This window comes from Arachis hypogaea, chromosome 11 (genome assembly GCF_003086295.3).
Source record: "Arachis hypogaea cultivar Tifrunner chromosome 11, arahy.Tifrunner.gnm2.J5K5, whole genome shotgun sequence".
Classification (NCBI taxonomy): domain Eukaryota; kingdom Viridiplantae; phylum Streptophyta; class Magnoliopsida; order Fabales; family Fabaceae; genus Arachis; species Arachis hypogaea.
The window spans coordinates 120,329,120-120,350,416 of NC_092046.1; the positions used below are offsets into that span (position 1 = coordinate 120,329,120).

A 21,297-nucleotide genomic window follows, 5' to 3' on the forward strand; every position below is an offset into this window, starting at 1 on the left:
CTTACTAATTTACCATCCCTGAAATAGAAAGGTTTTATTTTTGTTGATAATCTTCGGAAGGTTTTTGATGGCCTAGAGAAGGGAAGTTGAATCTATGGCCTTCTTTTAAGTTGATTGATTAACCCTTAAAACCAAGAAATAAAACTTTGATTCTATTCGTCTACGTGAAGGATTGTGCAGGAGACAATTTAGTTTTGTCTCATAAATCACAGAGAGACAAAATAGTATAGAGAAGAAGAAAATGGCACCAGCATATATCCTGGTTCAGTCGCTCTATGCAATGCAACCTGCATCCAGTCTCCACCACAACTTTGGTGGAATTTTCACTATACTTTCAAGTGTTACAAACACCAAATCCCTAGGACTCAACATAATCCTATCTAGGACAAACCAAACTTTAACATAAGCTTGATTTGGCTAGGCAACATCCTAGACTCTCACTACACTAAGTACTTACCCAACTTAGCAAGGGATACATCAGATACAAGATGCAAAATAGATTACAAACAAATAGAAATCTGAAATTAACTTTGGCTTTTCTTTCCAAGTTTCTCTCTTTGCCTTTTCTCTCTATTTAGCTTTTTTAAATGTTTCATATTTATGCCTTTTTCCACTCAAGAGAAAACAGAGAAAGATAAACATTGAAACAGAATAATAAACCAGTAAACCATGAAGGATATGATGATCACAGCCTTAAAGCTATCAGATGAACCAACTTCAGAACTCTCTATAATTGTTCTTCATTTTGGCAGTATATTTTTTCATGTAGAAACACAGTCCAAAGTGTTGAACTCTCACATGGAATGCTCTCAATGCAACTCAAATTCTGGTTTTCTCTCCTTGCTATCAAACTGAAGTGATTTTCCTATTTGTATCAGCTCTGTCTCAACACCTAGGGCTTACTTCAAAAAGTCAGCTTCTTGTTTTCACAAAATCGGAGCAGCAGCTACGCAGAAGAGAGATGGGATTGTAGCAGAGATTTCAGATTTCATGGATTCATACCTTCCATCTTCTCTTTCATCCTTTTTCCAATATCTTCAAAGATCTGAACCATTTATTCTTGCTTTAGCTCCAAGTTTCTTTCTTGACTATTGATCCACAGTACAACTTCATAACCTCCATTTTCTTTATTTTTTCAAAAATGGGTATGAGGGAGAAAGAAGCTTCAGCAAGCTACTTTGGGGTACCACAAATGAAAATATTTTCTGATAATGCCTTAGGTCTGATTTCTTCTTCTTTCTTCTTTATAGCTAACACCTTTTTCTTCTAGGATGTGAACCCTAGCATAGCCATCTTGTCATGCGTGGGTGAGAGAAGAGAAGAAAGAGAACAGAGAGTTAGTTTAGTGGAGAAATGATTAGTTCAGATGGAAATGGGGTTTGAATTACTTGGTTAGCTGCCAATTCAAATTGATTGAATGGACTTGGATCTCTTCTTGGTCCAATTGCTTTCTTTGATCCCTAAAGCATTCTTTTCATCTCAGATGGGAATTTAGTGATGAACAATTATTTTCATGAACTTGTGTAAATGGGCTAGACTCATTTTGGACTTATTTTCATTCTTCTTGAGCCAATGTGATTTAATTAATTTCCTGCACACTAAACACACTAGTCACAGATATAATTGGGCTTTCAACCCAAACACCAAATGTTTGTCATCATCAGTATTATTAATTTTCAAACTCAACAATCTCCCGTTGATGACAAACATTATATATGAGGTAATAATCAAAGGAATAAAATTAGAAAAGGTTCAGAGACTTCCCTTTGATGAATCCAGATTAACTTGATGTGCTTCCCCTCTCTTTCATAAGAGTTGCTCCCCCTTAATGAATGCTTATCACTTAACTTGAGGATACAAACAATAATGCCAACATAATAATCCAATATATATACATGCTTATCTATAATTCTATGGTTGCACAAAAGTATAATAATCCATACAAGCACATGTTGCAAACTATGGCAGCATGTAAGCAACAATTCAGCAGCACAAGTATAAGCACAACATAAAAAAATAGCACATAAGTCCATAAAGTTCAAATGACTTAAAATCAAATAAATTCAGTTCACAAACACAAGTCAATTCACAAACACAAGACTAATCAAAACTGATCAAAACTGATATCCAATAATCTCAGTAAGCCTTATGCTTTATCAGCCTCATATATACATTTTTCTCCCTCTTTTGTCATCAAGGTGGATAAAAATAAAATAGAGAACAGAACCTACAAAAACTAAATGTTGCATCTTGAAATATAAAAAATTAGAAGAGAAATGAAGGTCATATTTCAACCAGCAACACCATAGTTATGAGAAAGTAGTACTACCAATACAAAAAAAATATCAAATAAAGAAAAATTCACGATGTGCAAAGACCAATCCTTGGTAAAAACTCATATGGACCAAAAAGAGTTTCAAAAAAAACAAAAGTAATCACATGTGTAATAAGATTCCAGCATGGTCCATGTCTTTTTCTACACTTCAAAAATTCAGATCACTCATATCTTATCCAATAAAAATCTCTTTCACCTGCAAAACAAAACTCTCAAACAAGACATTAGCGCAATCAAAACAAAGAATCATAACCCATAATGCCTAAAATTGTTCTTAATTTACAAAATCTGTCTTCAGCCAGAGGTTTAGTAAATATATCAGCCAATTGTTCTTCTGATTTAACAAATTGAATACTTATATTTTCTTTTTGAACATGTTTCCTAATTGAGTGAAAACTCACTTCAATGTGTTTTGTTCTACAGTGCAAAATAGGATTTTTAGAAATATTAATGGAAGTCATGTTATCACAAAACAAGAAAATATTATCAGCATTCAATTTATAATCAGCTAATTGTGTTTTCAACCACAACAATTGGGAACAGCAAGAAGATGCAGCAATGTATTCGGCTTCTGCATTTGAGAGAGCCACAATGGACTGCTTCTTACTTGACCAAACATTCAAAGATTTGCCCAGAAAATAGCAAATGCCAGATGTACTTCTTCTATCAATTCTGTCTCCAGCAAAGTCTGCATCATAATAACCAACTGCAGAAAAGTCATCAATCTTAGGATACCATAGACCAAAATTAGATGTGACATGAACATATCTAATGATCCTTTTAACTGCTGAAAGATGTGATTCTTTAGGTTTTGCTTGTAATCTATAACACATTCCAACACTTTGAACAATGTCAAGTCTAGAAGAAGTTAGGTACATGAGAGATCCAATTATTCCTCTATACCTAGTCTCATCAACATCTTTCTCAGTTTCTCCCTTTTCTAATTTTGAATTAGGGTGCATGGGAGTTCCCATGGGTTTGGCATTTTCCATACCAAATTTCTTAACTAGTTCCTTGGCACACTTTTATTGATGAATAAAAATACCATTTTCAGTTTGCTTAATTTGAAGCCCAAGAAAAAAATTAAGTTCACCCATCATGCTCATGTCAAATTCACTTGTCATGAGTTTTCTAAATTCAGTATAAAGAGATTCATTGGCTGATCCAAAAATAATGTCATCAACATAAATTTGGACTAGAATAAAAGAATTATTAGAATTCTTAATAGAGTAGTGTCTGTTGTGCCTCTTTGAAAACCATTTTTCAAAAGAAAAGAGCTAAATCTCTCATACCAAGCTCTAGGAGCTTGCCTTAAACCATAGAGAGCTTTTGATAGTTTGAAAACATGGTTAGGAAATTTCTTATTTTCAAAACCAGGTGACTGTGCCACATACACTTCTTTATCTATCACACCATTCAAGAATGCACATTTCACATCCATTTGATACAATTTAAAACCACAATAAGCAGCATAAGCTAGAAGAAGTCTTATGGCTTCTATTCGGGCAACAGGGGCAAAGGATTCATCAAAGTCTATTCCTTCCTCTTGGTCATATCCTTGTGCCACTAGCCTTGCTTTGTTTCTTGCAATGCTACCATCCTCTCCTAGCTTGTTCTGAAATATCCACTTGGTGTCGGTCACTTTCTTTCTATTTGGATTTGCCACAAGTGTCCAAACTTGGTTCTTTTCAAATTCTTGAAGCTCTTTCTCCATTGTCTTTACCCAAGAGGGATCATCAAGATCATCCTTGATGTTTTGAGGCTCCATTTGAGAGAGAAAAGCAATGTTTGTTTCTTCATTTGCTTTTCTAGTGAAGAAGCGAGTTTTGACACCTTGTGAGACATCCCCAATGACAAACTTCTGAGGATAGTTCTTGAGGAATCTCCATTCACAAGGTCTTATGGATTTAGAAGTAGATTCGGTCACTGAGGAATGCAATGAACTGGTGGTTTCAAGATTTTCACCAGATTCATGAAACAAAATAGAATTGTCTCGTGCAGGATTTTCTGCAGCTATAGTTTCAAATTCATTTAGTTCTGAATTTTCACTCTCGTGATTTTGGCCCTTTCCATCATCCTTTTGAGTCTGATTTCCTGCATCACAATCCTCCAAAATACTTTGAACCAAGTTAGTATCGCAAAATGTAACATGTATGGACTCCTCAATTATTCTAGCATCTTGATGATAAACTCTATATGCTTTACTATTCGTGGAGTATCCTACAAATAAATACTCATATGCTTTTGAATCAAATTTTTCCAAATTATCTTTGTTATTTAGAACAAAATATTTGCATCCAAAGATATGCAAGTAATTTAAATTTAGTGGGTGACCTTTCCAAAGTTCATAAGGTGTTTTCCTCAAAAATTTTCTTATGATGGTTCTATTCAAAATGTGGCAAGTTGTGTTAACTGCTTTAGCCCAAAGAAATTTTGGAACATTACTCTCATAGAGCATGGCTCTTGTCATTTCTTGAATACTTCTGTTTCTTCTTTTCCCAACACCATTTTGTTGTGGTGTCCTTGGACAAGAGAAGTTGTGTGATATTTTAAATTCTTCACAAAAGGATTCAAATAATTGGTTTTCAAATTCAGTTCCATTATCACTTCTTATTGAGGTGATCTTTAAATCCTTTCCATTTTGAACTTTCTTGCTAAAAATTTCAAAGGCCGAAAAGGCTTCATTTTTGTGTGAAAGAAATAAAACCAACCAAACCTAGAATAGTCATCCACAATTACTAAACCATAGTGTTTACCACCTAAGCTTTGAGTTCTTGTTGGACCAAATAAATCAATATGTAGCAATTCAAGTAGTCTTTTTGTAGAAATGTCTTCCTTTGATTTAAATGAACTCTTTGTTTGTTTTCCCATTTGACAAGCATCACAAGTGATATCTTTGTCAAATTTTATCAAAGAAAGACCTCTTACTAATCCTTTCTTGACAAGCTTGTTTATTTGAAACATACTAACATGACCTAATCTTATGTGTCATAACCACTTTTCAGATTCTTTAGAGTGAAAACAAGCTACATTTTGATCCTTTAGTTCATCAAGTGTAAGTCTATACACATTATCACAAAGCTTAGCTATAAACAATACATCATTGGTCTCTTCATTCACAATACGACATTCCAATCTTTTAAAAATCACCAAATAACCCAAATCATACAATTGACTTATACTCAAAAGATTATGCCTTAAACCATTAACCAAAAAGACATCATCAACGAAAATAGAGTGATTGTTACCTACTTTTTCAACAGTAACAATTTTACCTTTTTCATCATCTCCAAAGGTCACAAAACCTCCATCATACTTATTTAGTTTGATGAAGAAAGTTGACATTCCAGTCATGTGCCTCGAGCATCCGCTATCCAAGTACCACATATCTTTCTTATTCTTGGATGCTAGGCAAATCTGCATAGAATTTCAAGAAACCTTAGGTATCCAAATTAATTTGGATCCTTTGAAATCAATCCAACTTGGTTGCCCAAGTGCATTAAAATCACAAACAACCTTGTATGTTTTATTTCTTACAATTCTTTTGTCAATAAAACATTGAGGGGAAGAATGACCATTTTTATTGCAATTAGAACAATAATTTTTTATTGCATGATGCTGAAAGTAATTGATATTATGATGCTCAAATTGATTTAAGATATGGTGCTGAAAGTGATTAAAGGTTTGAAATTTTCTGGTTTTTTAGTAAGGTGCATTTCCTTGGAATAATTGATTTTTAGCAACTGCACCTGTTTTTGCAACATATCCCAAACCAGAATTATTTGAAACAGATTTGGTTCTTGAATATGAGGCACTTTTGTTAAAGTGTGGTTTTTAAAAAAACAACCTCATTGTTAGTGAAATAACCAAGACTAAAATTTTTGGACAATGATTCAGTCTTTGAAGATGATGCATTTTTATCAAAAAAATGGTTTTTCAAAACTAGCATCAGTTTTAGTTGAGTAACTCAGACCAGAAATTTCAAATGAGGGTTTTGTCTTTGAGTTTGATGCTTCGGTTTTAGTGAATAATTTTTCAAAAACTGCATCATCCTTTGTCACATAACCCAAACCAGATTTTTCAAATAATGGTCTTTGATTAGCAAGTAATTTGTCCAAGTTGCTGGAACTATGTGTAAATTTTGCTAAATCATTATTCAACCCTTTAATCATTTCATTTAATCTTTCATTTTCTGCAATCAGTTCTTGTGAAGCGTCAACCGTGTGTTTTCCTTTGAATTTTTTAATTTCAGACTTTAAAAATCTATTTTCTTCAACAAGATCAAAATCACATTCAGTCTCCTTCACTTTTTCTTTCAAAAACTCATTTTCAGCTTTTAAATCTTCATTTTCAGATTTGCATTTGTTGTATTTCTTCAGCAATTTTTCAAAATGGTGAGTGAGATCATCAACAATAACATGTAATTCTTCAAGAGATAAGTCATAGTAATTTTACCTCTTCTAGTTGATCTTCACCAGCCATGAAACAGACTTGAGCTTCATATTTGGAGTCATCTTCCTCATCCGAATCATTCTCTAGATCCTCCTAAGAAGTCGTGAGTACTTTCTTCTTTTCGTTCTTAGCCTTGTCCTCTTTCTTGAGTTTTAGGCAGTTAAACTTGAAATGTCCCCCCTCATTGTAGTGATGCCAAGTGACCTTGCTGAGATCCTTCTTTTGCTCCTTTGAACTTGATCCTTTGTACTTGCCTTTACTCCTCATTAGCCTTCTTAATCTCCTAGCAAAAAAGACAAGTTCGTCATCTGAAAAACTGTCACTTAAATCACTTTCCCTAGACTCAAATTTTGATTTTAGGGCCACTCCTTTTTTCTTTGTGTCTTGGCTAGTATGTGTGGCTTCATATGCTAAGAATTTTCCTCTCAACTCATCATAGGTTAAAGGACTCAAGTTGTTGCTTTCGATTAGGACAGTGGCTTTTGTTTCCCACTCTTTTGTAAGGCTTCTAAGGACTTTTCTCACTAGAGTTTGTTCAGTGTGTGTCAAACCCATAGCATTAAGGCTGTTGATGATGATTGTGAATCTCTCAAACATCTCATCAATGCTTTCTCCATCCTTCATGGTGAACATCTCATATTCTTTTCACAGCATATCAATCCTTGTTTCTTTGACTTGTTTGGTGCCCTCGTGTGTAACTTGGAGTTTCTTCCAGATTTCTTTTGCCGTCTTGCATCTAGATACCTTTCTATACTCCTCAAAGATGATAGCACAGTGCATCAAGTTGATGGCTTTGGTATTTAACTCGACCTCTTTTTGTCTTTATCATTCCATTCGGCCTCTTCTTTTGGAGTCACCACTCCATCAGCACTTGTCTTAGTAGGAATCTTAGGACCACTCACAATGATCTTCCATAAGTTGTAGTCTATAGATTGAATGAAAATCTGCATCCTTTCTTTCCAAGAAGCATAGTTCTTTCCATTGAAGAAAGGAGGCCTATTATTTGACTGACCCTCTGTTAAAGTGTAGGCCACAGTAGTTGCACCCATGTTGTTTGCCATTGGACCTTTCCTCCAAGCTGTGAAGCTTGATTCTTGAGACCTAGCTCTTAATACCAATTGAAGGTTTTTGATGGCCTAGAGAAGGGGGGTTGAATCTATGGCCTTCTTTTAAGTTGATTGATTAACCCTTAAAACTAAGAAATGAAACTTTGCTTCTATTTGTCTGCGTGAAGGATTGTGCAGGAGATAATTTAGTTTTGTCTCATAAATTGCAGAGAGAAAAAATAGCGCAGAGAAGAAGAAAATGGCACTAGCATATATCCTGGTTCAGTTGCTCTATGCAATGCAACCTGCATCCAGTTTCCAACACAACGTTGGTAGAATTTTCACTATACTTTTAGGTGTTACAAAAACCAAATCCCTAGGACTCAACATAATCCTATCTGGGACAAACCAAACTTCAACATAAGCTTGATTTGGCTAGGTAACATCCTAGACTCTCACTACACTAAGTTCTTACCCAACTTAGCAAGGGATACATCAGATACAAGATGCAAAACAGATTACAAACAAATAGAAATCTGAAATCAACTTTGGCTTTTCTTTCTAAGTTTCTCTCTTTTTCTTTTCTCTCTATTTGGCTTTTTCAAATGCTTCACATTTATGCCTTTTTCTACTCAAGAGAAAATAGAGAAAGATAAACATTGAAACAAAATAATAAACCAGTAAACCATGAAGGAGATGATGATCACAGCCTTAAAGCTATCAGATGAACCAACTTTAGAACCTTCTATGATTGTTCTTCATTTTGGCGGTATGTTTCTTGATGCAGAAACACAGTCCAAAGCGTTGAACTCTCACAGGGAATGCTCTCAATGCAACTCAGATTCTGGTTCTCTCTCCTTGCTATCAAACTGAAGTGATTTTCCTATTTGTATCAACTCTGTCTCAACACCTAGGGCTTACTTCACAAAGTCAGCTTCTTGTTCTCACAAAATCAGAGCAGTAGCTACGCAAAAGAGAGACGGGACTGTAGCAAAGATTTCAGATTTCATGCATTCATACCTTCCATCTTCTCTTTCATTCTTTTTCCAATATCTTCAAAGATCTCAACTATTTATTCTTGCTTTGGCTCCAAGTTCCTTTCTTGACTGTTGATCTACAGTAAAACTTTATAACCTCCATTTTTTTATTTTTCTAGAAATGGGTATGAGGGAGAAGGAAGCTTCAGCAAGCTACTTTGGGGTACCACAAATGGAAAAATTTTCTGATAATGCCTTAGATCTGATTTCTTCTTCTTTCTTCTTTGTAGTTAACACCTTTTTCTTCTAGGATGTGAACCCTAGCATAGCCATCTTGTCATGCGTGGGTGAGGGAAGAGAAGAAAGAGAACAGAGAGTTGGCTTAGTGGAGAGGGGATTAGTTCAGATGCAAATGGTGTTTGAATTACTTGGTTAGCTGCCAATTCAAATTGATTGAATGGACTTGGATCTCTTCTTGGGCCAATTGCTTTCTTTGATCCCTGAAGCATTCTTTTCATCTCAGATGGAAATTTAGTGATGAACAATTATTTTCATGAACTTGTGTAAATGGGCTAGACTCATTTTGGGCTTATTTTCATTCTTCTTGGGCCAATGTGATTTAATTAATTTCCTGCACACTAAACACACAAGTCACAGATATAATTGGGCTTTCAACCCAAACACCAAATGTTTGTCATCATCTATATTATTAATTTTCAAACTCAACATCTTCAATTTTTGGACTGGAACCATATTTTCAAAATCAAAAAACCTATCTACCCAGTCTTAGTTAAAGAGTTCTATGCAAATTTGACCTACTATGAGGGCAGCATTCACTCATTTGTGAAAGGTCGTGACCTTGTTTTGAATGAAGAAACCATAAGTGACATTCTAAAATATACTGATGTTAGTGCATGTGCTTATACCTCTGGTAAATGGGATGAAGGGTTAGGCATTTCCTATAGAGATGCTATGGCTGTTGTGTGTGAAAATATCTCTCTAATTGATGGTCTCACACCAACTCACAAAGCCCTGGGTTATCTTCGGGCTCAGCTACATCGTATAGTGAACCACATTATTCTTCCTCAGAGTGGTTCTTATCAAAGAGTATCTTTCTGTGACACTATGGTTTTATATGCTATTCTCACAAAATCTGAATTTCTTTTGCATACTTAATGGTAAGGTATATGTTTGATTGCATTAGAAGTGAGAAAGATAAAGCTCTTCTTTATGGCATGTTCTTAACTTGCATTTTTTAACATTTTGGTGTTGACTTATCAAATGAGACATATGAAAATAAACACTCATATCTAAAAGGTGGTGGTTCAGTGAAACAGTAGAAAAAGGGACCACTCGAACTGAAAAGGTGGTCCTTGATGATGATGATGACGACTATGAGTCAGAGGAATCTACTCCTCCATCTGCCTATAGGACTTCAGCTTCTACTGGACATAAATCACTTCTATATGGAGTGGTGAAGGATGTGGTACAGAAATTTGTCCCTCAATCCAACCATCTGATTACCTTAAGCAAAGAGTAGAGAAAACTGGCTGCCAAGCACGAAAACTACCTCAGAAAGTTTAGAGATAGGGTGGTAGTTCTCATGAAATTCAGTGAAAACACCCTTGATGATGACAATGTGGCTTCTGATCCTGAAGAGCCTGCTCATTCTGAGGAGGATGGTTCGGATGCTTAAAGATGTCTCTTCTATTTCTGTTTCTATTTTAATTTTTTTGGATAATTGTCTCATGGATCTATTGTAGTTTATTTTTCACTTCATCTTATCTTGGATGACTGTAAACATTTTAACCACTGCTTTACTTTGTTGATTGGTTCATCTAGTTATCTAAACTTTGCCTTAACAGCTTGATTGTTATAGCTTGACTAGTACATGCTCTAGTTTATAGCTTGACAAATTGGTTGATTTTGTTGATATGCTCTGGTTTGTGCAATTTTGTTGATTTCGATAATATGCTCTATTTTGTTCCTTGGTTTTACATGATTTTCTGAAGTGTAATTTTGTCTCTTCATAATGTGTATCAAATGTGAATATTTGTGCTACTTGCATGCGGAGCATAGTTGTGTTCTCCATATCTATATGTGAACAGAAAATTGAAGAAGCACAAAGTCAGGGGGAGCACATCAAAATTGTCAAATGACATCAAAAGGAAGTACATTATTTTGTTTATATCAATTACTTTGATTGTATCCCTTGAAATTATGTTTTCATCAAGGAGGAGATTGTTGAGATAAGAATGCAATTAGTTTAATGCTGATGACAAACATTATTTGTTGGGTTAAATACCCAATTGTTTATTTGATTAGCTTTTGCTAAGTATTGCAGGCCAAAAAAATAAATAGCAGCAGCCCAAACAAATGGAACAAAGAAACAGAAGCTGCTAAAGTGTGCGAAATTCACAAACAAAGCCCAAATGTTGTGTGACAAAGAAATCACTCGGGCTGAATGGGAAGAAGCCAATCCAAGCCCAAGTTGCTCATTCAAGTTGAAGCCATCCAAAGCCAACGTTCACATTGATTACTTCGGTCAGACTCATGAAGAAAGAGCGAAAGCTTCTTCTTGGTTCATTCACCAGAGAAGAAAGAAAGAGAAAGGTAAATCATAAAAGCAAATGTCTAATCGCCCTAATCAAAGCAAGCTAAGCTAAGTCAGAAGATAAAGGTGATTTATTTCCATTTGCATGCAATTTATTTTCTTCACTCCTTCTTCAAAGTTCTGCAACGTCAATTTGGGATATATAGAGAAAGTGATTTCTGATAATCACTGTTGTAAATTAAAAGCTCAAATATTTTTTTGGGAATAAAGCACTATCTCAAGGGTTTGGATTTGGGTTTACCATTGAATAACTTTTTTGTTGCTCTGAGGTCTTCAGTCAAGCAAAAAGAACCAGCTTTAAAATCCCTAATTTAGGGGTTAAATGAAGAAAGTGATATGACAAGCTAAGAGAGCTCAGAGTTCAAAGAGTTGACTTAAGGAAAAATCTAAACCGTGAATTGGCACAAAGTACAAAAAGAAAATTGCTTCTCTGTTTTGAATAAGGAAAGAGAACCCAAATAGAGAGCTGTGTGTGAAATCTCACTACTAAGTTTTGAAGTCTTGGAAGCATTGCACCTACACTAAAGGGAGCACTCTGCCAAGATGAAGAATGAAGTTTTGAGTTCTGCTGTTGGGTTTTGGTCATAGTGTTTAAGCTGTTATACATCAATCTCCTTCATGTTTTACAATTTTGTATTTCAGTTTCGATGTATATCTTTCTGTAATATCTTTGAGAGGTAAAAGGCTGAAAGAGAGACATTGAGAAAAAGCCTAAGAGTGAAAAAGGCTGAGTGAAACACTTGAGAAAAAAGCTAAGAGTGATTTCAGATTTACTTTGGTTGTAATTTTCTGTCTTGTGTCTTGTACTAGTGAGGTTTCCCTTGCTAAGTTGGGTAAGCACTTAGTGTAAAGAGTTAGGTATTTGCATAACCAAGTCAAGTTTCGGAAGAAATTTATGTGTCTAAATAGGATTGTGAATCCTAGAAAATTGGTGTATGTAATAGTTTGACTATAGTGAAAATTTCACCACTGTTGTGGTGGAGACTGGATATAGGTTGCATAGCACAAAGCAATTGAACCAGAATACATGATTGTGTCAACTTCTTCCCTCTCTCGCTATTCTGTTTTCTTATTTTATGAGACAAAATAAAATTGTCTCTTAAATTTTTCGCTGCACAGTTCAAACAGAAATCAAGTTTAAATTGGGTAACAAAGGATCAGTTTATTAAAGCAAAAGAAGGCCATAGATTCAAACCCCCTTTCTCTAAGCCTTCTGTAAACTTCAGGGGTCAAATACTACAATCATTAAGGACCAATATTTTATCAATCAATTTCAGGCGGAGGCAATGGGGTATCTTTTGTCTTTATCCTCTTCCTACCACAAATAACATAAACACCTAATTATTTTTTAAAGGAAGAAATGAATAGCGATCCCTAGCCAATCTGAGACACCCGAAAAATAGAAATTTAGGTTTGTTAATTAAAATAATATTTTTAAAACATAAAAAAATCTTTCTATGCTTCGGATCAAATAAAGAAAGACCCGATTTGTGGGTAGCTTTGACCAGAAAGAATCAGTAAGCAACAAAATGACAAAAAAACTGAGAAAATTTTGTTGAGATTGAGAAGAGAATTAAAGAAGATGTTAAAATCTCTGGATCAAATATGCCTTGAAACAAAGATAAAGGAAAGATCTATGCAGAACCGTGGTTTTCCTTCTTCAGCCTCTTCGCATTGTTAATAACTATTTGGATTGTAGTTTTCTTGAAGTGGAAATCATAAGGCATTTTATCGATTAATACTAATTTTCAGTCGAATTATTTGACACATATTATTACTTAACAATCGATTAGTGTCAAATTAAATTGATTGGATTAACGACAAACACAATTTTCTCATCATTTAGGCATCGAATTGATCAAAACAACGAAAAAAAATTCTAAACTTAAAAGTTTAGAAATCAAATTAGTAATGAAAATTCTATTTTTGTTGTTGTTTTTACTCGTTAACGATACAGTTATGAAAATATAAATGATGATTAATTAATAATAGAATATTAATTTATAAAATAAAGAGTATATTTTAAAATTAAATAATATATAAAGGATCAACTAATAAATAAAATTAAATAAAAACTATTTGACAATTAATAAAAAATTTTAAAAATATATTTTATTATTAGGACTAGGGTGTCAAAAATTTTCAGGAGGTGGGGATTCCTGCGGGGATCGTCCCGGATGGGGCTCCAATGGTGAGAAATTTTTCTGTGGGGATGGGAATGGAGAGCGAAATTTTTCCGAGATAGGCGCGGGGACCCGAGCGGGGATTCCCGCCCCATTTCCGATAATTCCCCAAATTTTTAAACTTACTTAATAACCCTTATTTTATTTCTAATATAGGGGTTCTTTTAGTAATTTCACTCATTGAAAAATTATAACGCTATTGTTCAAGATTTTATTTTATGGACTATGATTTGCTATGTTATATTTCTAGACTTATAATCTTGAATAAGATATGTTTGTGTGTTTGTAATAATATTTTGTAGTTTGTTTTTTAGTTTTTTTATATTTTTTATTATAATTTTCATACGAATATTAAACATAGAGAGATGGGAAATGAGACCCACGAAAAATGTGGAAAACGCGAAGAACGATGATGGGGACAATTATTTCCCCATAGCAAGAAACAGAACGAGAACGGGAATTAATTCTGGGAGCGGAGACGGAGAATAGGGAGGCATTGTCCGCTCCATTGACATCTCTAATTAGGACTATTTTAATAGTTTAGATGTTTTGCAACCATCAAACCTTTTACCGAGTTAGGTTGATATCCTAATTGTTTTTCTAGACTTTCTCTACAGCAAAACGGTAAACGTATACTGCTGAAGAGTGCTACAACAACGAAGTTCATCATGTGAAGAAAAAATATAGCTTCATCACCATAGTAAGACCCATAATAATAATCTTAAAATCAATTTTATCATATAGTCACCAAAAAAAAAAAAAATCAATTTTATCATATGAGTAATTATCACGTTTGTTAATTATCTATATAGTTCTAGGATTTAATTTTTCTTGCAAAGTTGGGGTATTACGGCTTGAATGAATCCCTAAGTCCTTAACTCAACCTTTTCCAGTTATTGTATGTAAATAATGCAAGACTCCGTGCGATAAAAAATGTGAAATTTATTTCATGTAAATCTCATATTTCAGAAATAAATATTCTCACTCGTATTTTAATAACGTTATTTATTATTTTTTTTATATAAAATTTTGTAAATATACGAGACAAAAAGTCATGTGTGATACATGTGGAATGACATTATAAAAAATAATTGAATAATATATTTCTTTAATAAAAGATTTGCTAATTTGATATACAAATCAATGAATATATAATTTTTTTAAATTATAATTTCTAAAATAATCCTTATGGATTATAACAATAGTATTTGAATAATTTTTAGAGTAATCATGATATATATAGGTCTTGTTTATTTTGTCTCTCTACTGTATTCCTCATTTTGCTATTCAAAAACTACAAATCATTGATGGAATATTCCTTATTTTAGTAGTTCAGCATTATCTTAAATCAACTTGAATCAGTCCATACCATCTTTTTGTTCTGATAAATTGGAAGATTTACAATAAAAGCATCTTAAAACATCCAAAGAAAAACACTAGATTTGTCATTCTATTTTTTTTTTCTTAAACCAAAAATTAAATATTATGGCACATCTTCTATCCAAGGGAATTTTCCTTCAAACACCATTAACACTCCTTTCATATTTTTTAGATACATGATCAAGTTCAATGCTACTACTGTTATCATTGCTACCATCACCAACCCCTTTGTACTTATACCACTTGGCACATACTATAAAGTAACACAAATTAATCACTCCAACACCACCAATTATGAAATAAAAGTAATCTAATCTCCCTTTGTTCAAATCCTGAGGTAACCAATTCCCAGTTGCAGATTTCTCTGTCACTTTATGAATAACTGAAATCAGCAAACTACTCAAATAACTTGATCCAGCAAGGCCACAGAAGAATAGTGATCCTGCAAGGCTTCTCATGTTTTCTGGAAACTGTTTGTAGTAAAATTCAACTTGTCCAACCAATGTGAATGCTTCAGATAACCCTGCTAGTGCTAATTGAGGGATTAGCCATGAACCTGACATTGAAGAAATTGCACCATTTCTTGGCATAATTCCTAGTGGTTTTGTTAGAGCCATTGTTCTTCTTTGCTCTTCAACAATACCAGATACTATCATGCATAGTATTGAGATGAACATTCCAATTCCCATTCTTTGGAGAAGTGTGAATCCACCTTCTTTCTTTGTTACCTGTTACAATAAAGATAAATAGTTATCACTGCTAGGAATAGAAAAGGTTCTAGAATCTTTCTGGCTTGGTTATAATTTTTAACATTTCTTACCCTTTGAAGAAGAGGCACAACTTTCCTGTCATAGATTGGAATCCATATTGTCAAGCTAAGCATGGTGAAGATGGTGTAGGAGGCGGCCGGGATCTGGAAATTGGAGTGGAATACTCGCCGGTCGGATTGAAGGGCTTGGAACACCAGCATCGTGTTCTGTTGGACGAGTGCGACGTAGTAGACGATGCCTGAAAGCCAAATTGGGATCACTCTTAGCAAGCATTTGAGTTCTTCCACCTGCTGTATGCTGCAAAGGTTCCAAGGATCAGATGCAGATCCATCCTGGTTTATATGATCTTGTGGGGTTACAATTGCAGCTTTGTCAAGGAACCTGTTAAAAATCTCAACATTTTCAGAACAAATCACTTTCCATGATATTGAAGTCACATGTTCAAAATTTGTGTATCTTTTAGAAGAATCTCTTACTCTTAGTTACCTGAATTGACATGTGTGAGGAAGCTTGGAATTGATAGAGTGTGGAGGCATATAATCAAAAAGTGAAAGCAATGGATCCTGATCAGGTAAATTCAATCCCCTTTTCTTGAAAGAAACAACCACCACTTGAACAATACTAGTTACAGGGCTACCAGTTGCTTTAACCTTCACATATGACTTGCTTCCCAAGTAATAAACGACACACGAAAACAGCATCAATCCGGCAGGGATTCCGAGTCCCACAGCCCAGCTCACATTGGACTGAATATACACAATCAATGACAGAGACACCATCTGTGCAAATGTGAATGTGAAAAAGTACCAATTGAAGAAGCTATTGATTCCTTTCTTTCCTGACTCTGTGTTTGGGTTGAATTGATCTGCTCCAAATGCTAAGTTACATGGCCTTATCCCTGCGGCTCCAACGATAAGGAGCGCAAATCCAGCCAGTAGGAACGTCATTTGGCCGGCGTTTGGTCCTTCGCATATGGTGCTAGAGTTTCCACATTGTGGTGGATGCATGGTCTTGATTGCCGCTGTTAGTTGTATGGTAAGCAAGCCCTGTTTGGAGATACAAACATGAAGTAAATGCATGTTTCAAAGTGAAATTTGTATAATCTTTATTTTTGATATGGTCTTTTAACATATATCTTGTGGTGATTTCAATTCAATTAATGTAAATATGTAGTTATGTGATTTTGAACAGGATGCGCACACATAGGCCAGGCCCGGCTGTGCATTGGCCTAGCCTTGGTGCACATATGCTAGGCCAAGGTGCACGCGGGCCAGGCCTTCATGCTCGCCGACTAGGCCTTAATAACTAAATTCACATTTAACCAAGTTGGGTTAGTCTAGTAGTTAGCTCACTAGTCCTCTTAAGCAAGTGTCGAGAGTTCGAATCCCACCTTGTGCATACAGCAACTCATTGGCCAACGGCAAACCCTTAAATGGAGTTCGGTACCGCGGCGTATCAGTGCTTGGCCTGCCAGGTTGGGGGATACCGTGGAAAACTAAAAAAAAAAAAAAAAACTAAATTCACATTTAGTTGTACTTGTACTGCAATCCACCACCATGTGATTTTAGTGATTAACTTGCTATTAGGGTTTTGAATTCCATTTTGTGTAAAATGATATCTTTGGTTTATTTGGATCTTTTTGAGTTAACTACTATCCATCAATGATTAAATTGAATTAGGGAATAAAGTGATTTCCAAAGTAAGATACTTAAAGTATGTATTACATACACTTAAATGAATACAATATTAGATTAAATTAATACCAGAAAGGAGGCAACAGTGCAGAATCCAAGAGTCTTGAAGCGACCAAAATATGTGTCACATAGAAAAGCTCCAAGCAAGGTTGATAAACTTGCACTACCATTGAAGATGTTGATGATGTTTGTAGCTGTGATACTATCCAAGTTGAACACTGTTGTAAGATACACTAGCAGGTTTGCTAAGGTTCCAATTGTTCCCAGCTTCTCAAAGGTTTCATTTCCTGCATGAATTTGATTTAATAATAATGTAACAAAGAAGCTAACCTAAGTTTATTTGACTTGCTTACCAATGATGAAGGGCATTACTTTCCATCCCCTGTATTTAATCTTGTTATTTGACTCATCTTGGTTTGTAATAACAACACTTTTCTCATTGTTTTCTAGGCTTTTCCTCTCATTCTTTTCTTCCATGGTTTCTTTTTTGCTAACAAGGTCCATGAATATGGGAATTGCTGCTTAAGAAAACCAAAGAAGAATGAGGATAGAAAGATTAGAACTTCTCAAGTGATGGAGAGAGATCTAAACTACATGCTATTATAAGTAATTCCTTCCTTTCTTTCTTTCTGTTCTTTTGGACACTAGCAGTGTTTAATTTATTCTCTCGGTAGCTTGTTATGAATTTATAGGTGTGAAGCGCAGTTTTATTTTATTTTATTTTATTTTTTGTTTTGCGTTATATTTTCGATTGAAAAAATGATATCATATACTTTTTTTTTTAATTTAATAGGTTAAAGATTAAATTTAAACTTTATTTAACAATTTATCATTAATCAATATATTACTATATACACAAAGTAGAATATGGGAGACTCTAATTGAAGATTTCGTCCTATCTAATAATAAAAAGAATATGAGTCGATTTAGTATATTATGTAAAATAAATAATTCTATTTTTTCCCTTTAAATTTTGGTGTCAATTTAGCAGCGAAGAAAAAAGAGGGGCATGGAGGATAAAATTTGAGAGGGCCTCACCATGTTCTCATCTTCTCATTGTGGGTCTCACCCTTTAACTACAATAATTTAGATAAATTTACACTTTTTCCTAAAAATGAAATTTTCTTTCTATTAACTAAAAAAAAAAGTCAAAGGGTAATGTTTTACTAACATAAGTTCTCAATACATCCATTGCCAGATTCAGAAATTTAAGTTGAAATCTAAAAATTTGTATGATTAACTATTGTATTATATATTTAGTGTTGTTGGTTTCTTTTATTATTTCTAATAAAATTTTGTTGAGAAAATAATAAATACGTCTTTGACCTTTTGATTCACAGACATTTAAATTTTTAAAAATTTGAAAATATATTTAAGTTTTTGATCTTTTTAAAATTTAAACATATCGATTTCTCATATTCACTTGGGTCAGTCAGACCCAATAAAAAAAAATCAAATGTGACTTCTATTGTACTAATCTAGTTGATAGAGATATACACGTGAGAAAGTTTTTAAAATAGGACAAATTAACCTCAAAGATCGATGTGTCCAAATTTTAAAGAGATTAGGAACTTAAATGTATTTTTAAATCCTCAAAGACTTAAATGTCTGCGGACCAAAAAGTTAGGGATCAATTTATCATTTTCTCAATTTTGTTTAACAAATATTATATCAAATAGAAATTTATAATAAAAATATAATTTTATATTTTAATATTATTGATAACAAAAAGTATTTTTTTTCCTCTAATATTTTCTGTGTAATGCATTTAAAATAAATTAGTAAATACAATATGTAAAATATATTCATATTAAAAAATATTTTACTTAATATGTTTTAATTTATAAAAAAATAAATAAAGTTTAAAATAAATTAACTTTATATATATATTCTTAATATATTCAATTAGAAATTATTATAAAAATTAAAATATTTTTATATGATAATAGATGTAAGAATTTAAAAAACTAAAAAATAAAAGAAATAATAAAAAATTATTGAACAAAATGACTTGACCTATAAAAATATATTGTTATGAGTGGAAAAAAGCTAATGATTTAAAAAGTAAAAAATGAGATTTAAACTTAAGTTTTGCAGTATAAAAGGTTTACTAGAAAATTATTAGAATAGTAAGACTATCATTAATTTTTCTTATACCATCTAATTTATAATGAAAGCTTGAAATTTATTAGAGGGGCTATGGCCACCACTTGCCCTCTTGTCCGCCTATGAATATATCCAAATTAAGATTTGGCAATATCTAAAATAGAGTATATTTTTAATATATATATATATAAGAAAAGATAAAAAAATACATTCTTAAAAGATATATTTTCTCATTTTTTTATAATGAATTCAATCTTTATCGTTAGATGAGATTTGATAAAAAAAATAATAATAAATAAACTTGAATATAAAAACACAATAAATAAAAAAGAATAATCATACGAAGCCGAAAATAACACACATGTATGATGACCCTAGTGCATATTGGACTTGAATCAAACAAAACGAGTGGTTGAAACAATGTAATCTCACACGCTTCTTTTAACCAAAATTATTAGATATTGCTTGTTTAATTTGACAATGATTGAATGAATGCTTATACCACCTTAAACTTTCGTGGAATGAATGACTCAAATCATATACACACTTCACTCACAAGTGCAAACAATAATTGTTCCATCCTTTTCAATATATAGAGAGCCAATAAAATATCTATACAATGTGTACAATGGAATATAGGAATATTCGATTCAGTAGGATATCAGATATTTATTATTTCTGGTATTTAGATAGTTATTCTAGATAGTATAGATGTATTATGTTTGAAAAATTAGTAGTATTTTATCTTAAATATTTATTTTTTAAATTATATTAAACTAAATAAATAATTCATTATACACATTGTACAAATATTCTATTAACTCTCTAGTAAAATTCTTTTAATACATATATGTTCATTTGTCAAAACCACTTCTGACCAAATCTTGAGATCATTGGTAAGAAGATATTTTTTCATGTGAGTTGTTGGCTTGTTGCTTCATGACTACAACATTAACAAACAAAAACGCTATCAGAATGAGTAGTGAGACTCGTGGAAAAAGTTATTACCCTTTTCCCCCTTCATTGAACAAAAAAATAGAAAAAAAGAAAACTTATGTCTTATATTTGAGTTCATACATTCACTTAGGCTCTTTTGTTTGATGTCTATGTCTTGTCAAGATATAGATTTTATTGTTTAGTTTGTAAGACACAAAAATAAGAAGAACACGCTTATACACAAACATACACAAGATACATATATTTCATGTCTCAAGAAAATAGTGAGACACGAATTTTGGATGATGAATACGAATTTGTATATTTTTTTTTTAAATTATTTTATCCTTATTCATTTTCTGAAATTTCAAATATCTCCCTTTTTTATTACAAACCCTAACCAGGAATTTTTCTTCTGTAATTGTTCTCCACCATCGAAGCTGTACCACCGTCGCACATCATCTCCGTTTCTCACTGACTCTCCTCTGTGATTAATGTAGGCTGTGCTCCGGTAGCGGTGAGCTTGTGTTGTTACTCTGCTGCCTTTGCCTCTTCATCCCGCAGCTACATTAGCCTCCTCCTAGATGTGATTTGCGTCGTTGCCGCTAGTATTTTTCTCTTGTGATATTTTTGTTTTAATTTTGATTATTCATAATATGTGTTATTGTTGATTGAGTGCTATTCTAGTGTTTGGGTATGTGGACTATCGAATTATAAGGCAATGAATTCCTGCGTGTACCTACGGCCTAAACAAAAAAAAGAGTGGACTCGTTTGTTTAAGAAAATTGCTTAGGTCTTAAAAAA

General features: G+C 33.2%; 1 protein-coding gene across 2 annotated transcripts; it reads right to left on the reverse strand.

Moving 5' to 3' along the window:
- Positions 1-14,950: 14,950 nt before the first annotated feature.
- Positions 14,951-18,142, reverse strand: LOC112722446 (protein NRT1/ PTR FAMILY 2.9). Of its 2 annotated transcripts, XM_072207162.1 has the most exons (6): positions 17,805-18,128; positions 17,521-17,738; positions 17,148-17,252; positions 16,244-16,803; positions 15,808-16,138; positions 14,951-15,715 (listed from the first exon to the last, which is right to left on the reverse strand). In XM_072207162.1, the coding sequence occupies exons 1-6, from the start codon at positions 17,953-17,955 to the stop codon at positions 15,125-15,127; spliced, it is 1,956 nt and encodes a 651-aa protein (XP_072063263.1). In that variant the 5' UTR covers positions 17,956-18,128; the 3' UTR covers positions 14,951-15,124. The 2 variants fall into 2 exon arrangements, with proteins under 2 accessions (XP_072063263.1, XP_025629246.1); XM_025773461.3 differs by lacking the exon at positions 17,148-17,252 and having other exon boundaries at positions 17,805-18,142.
- Positions 18,143-21,297: the final 3,155 nt, after the last annotated feature.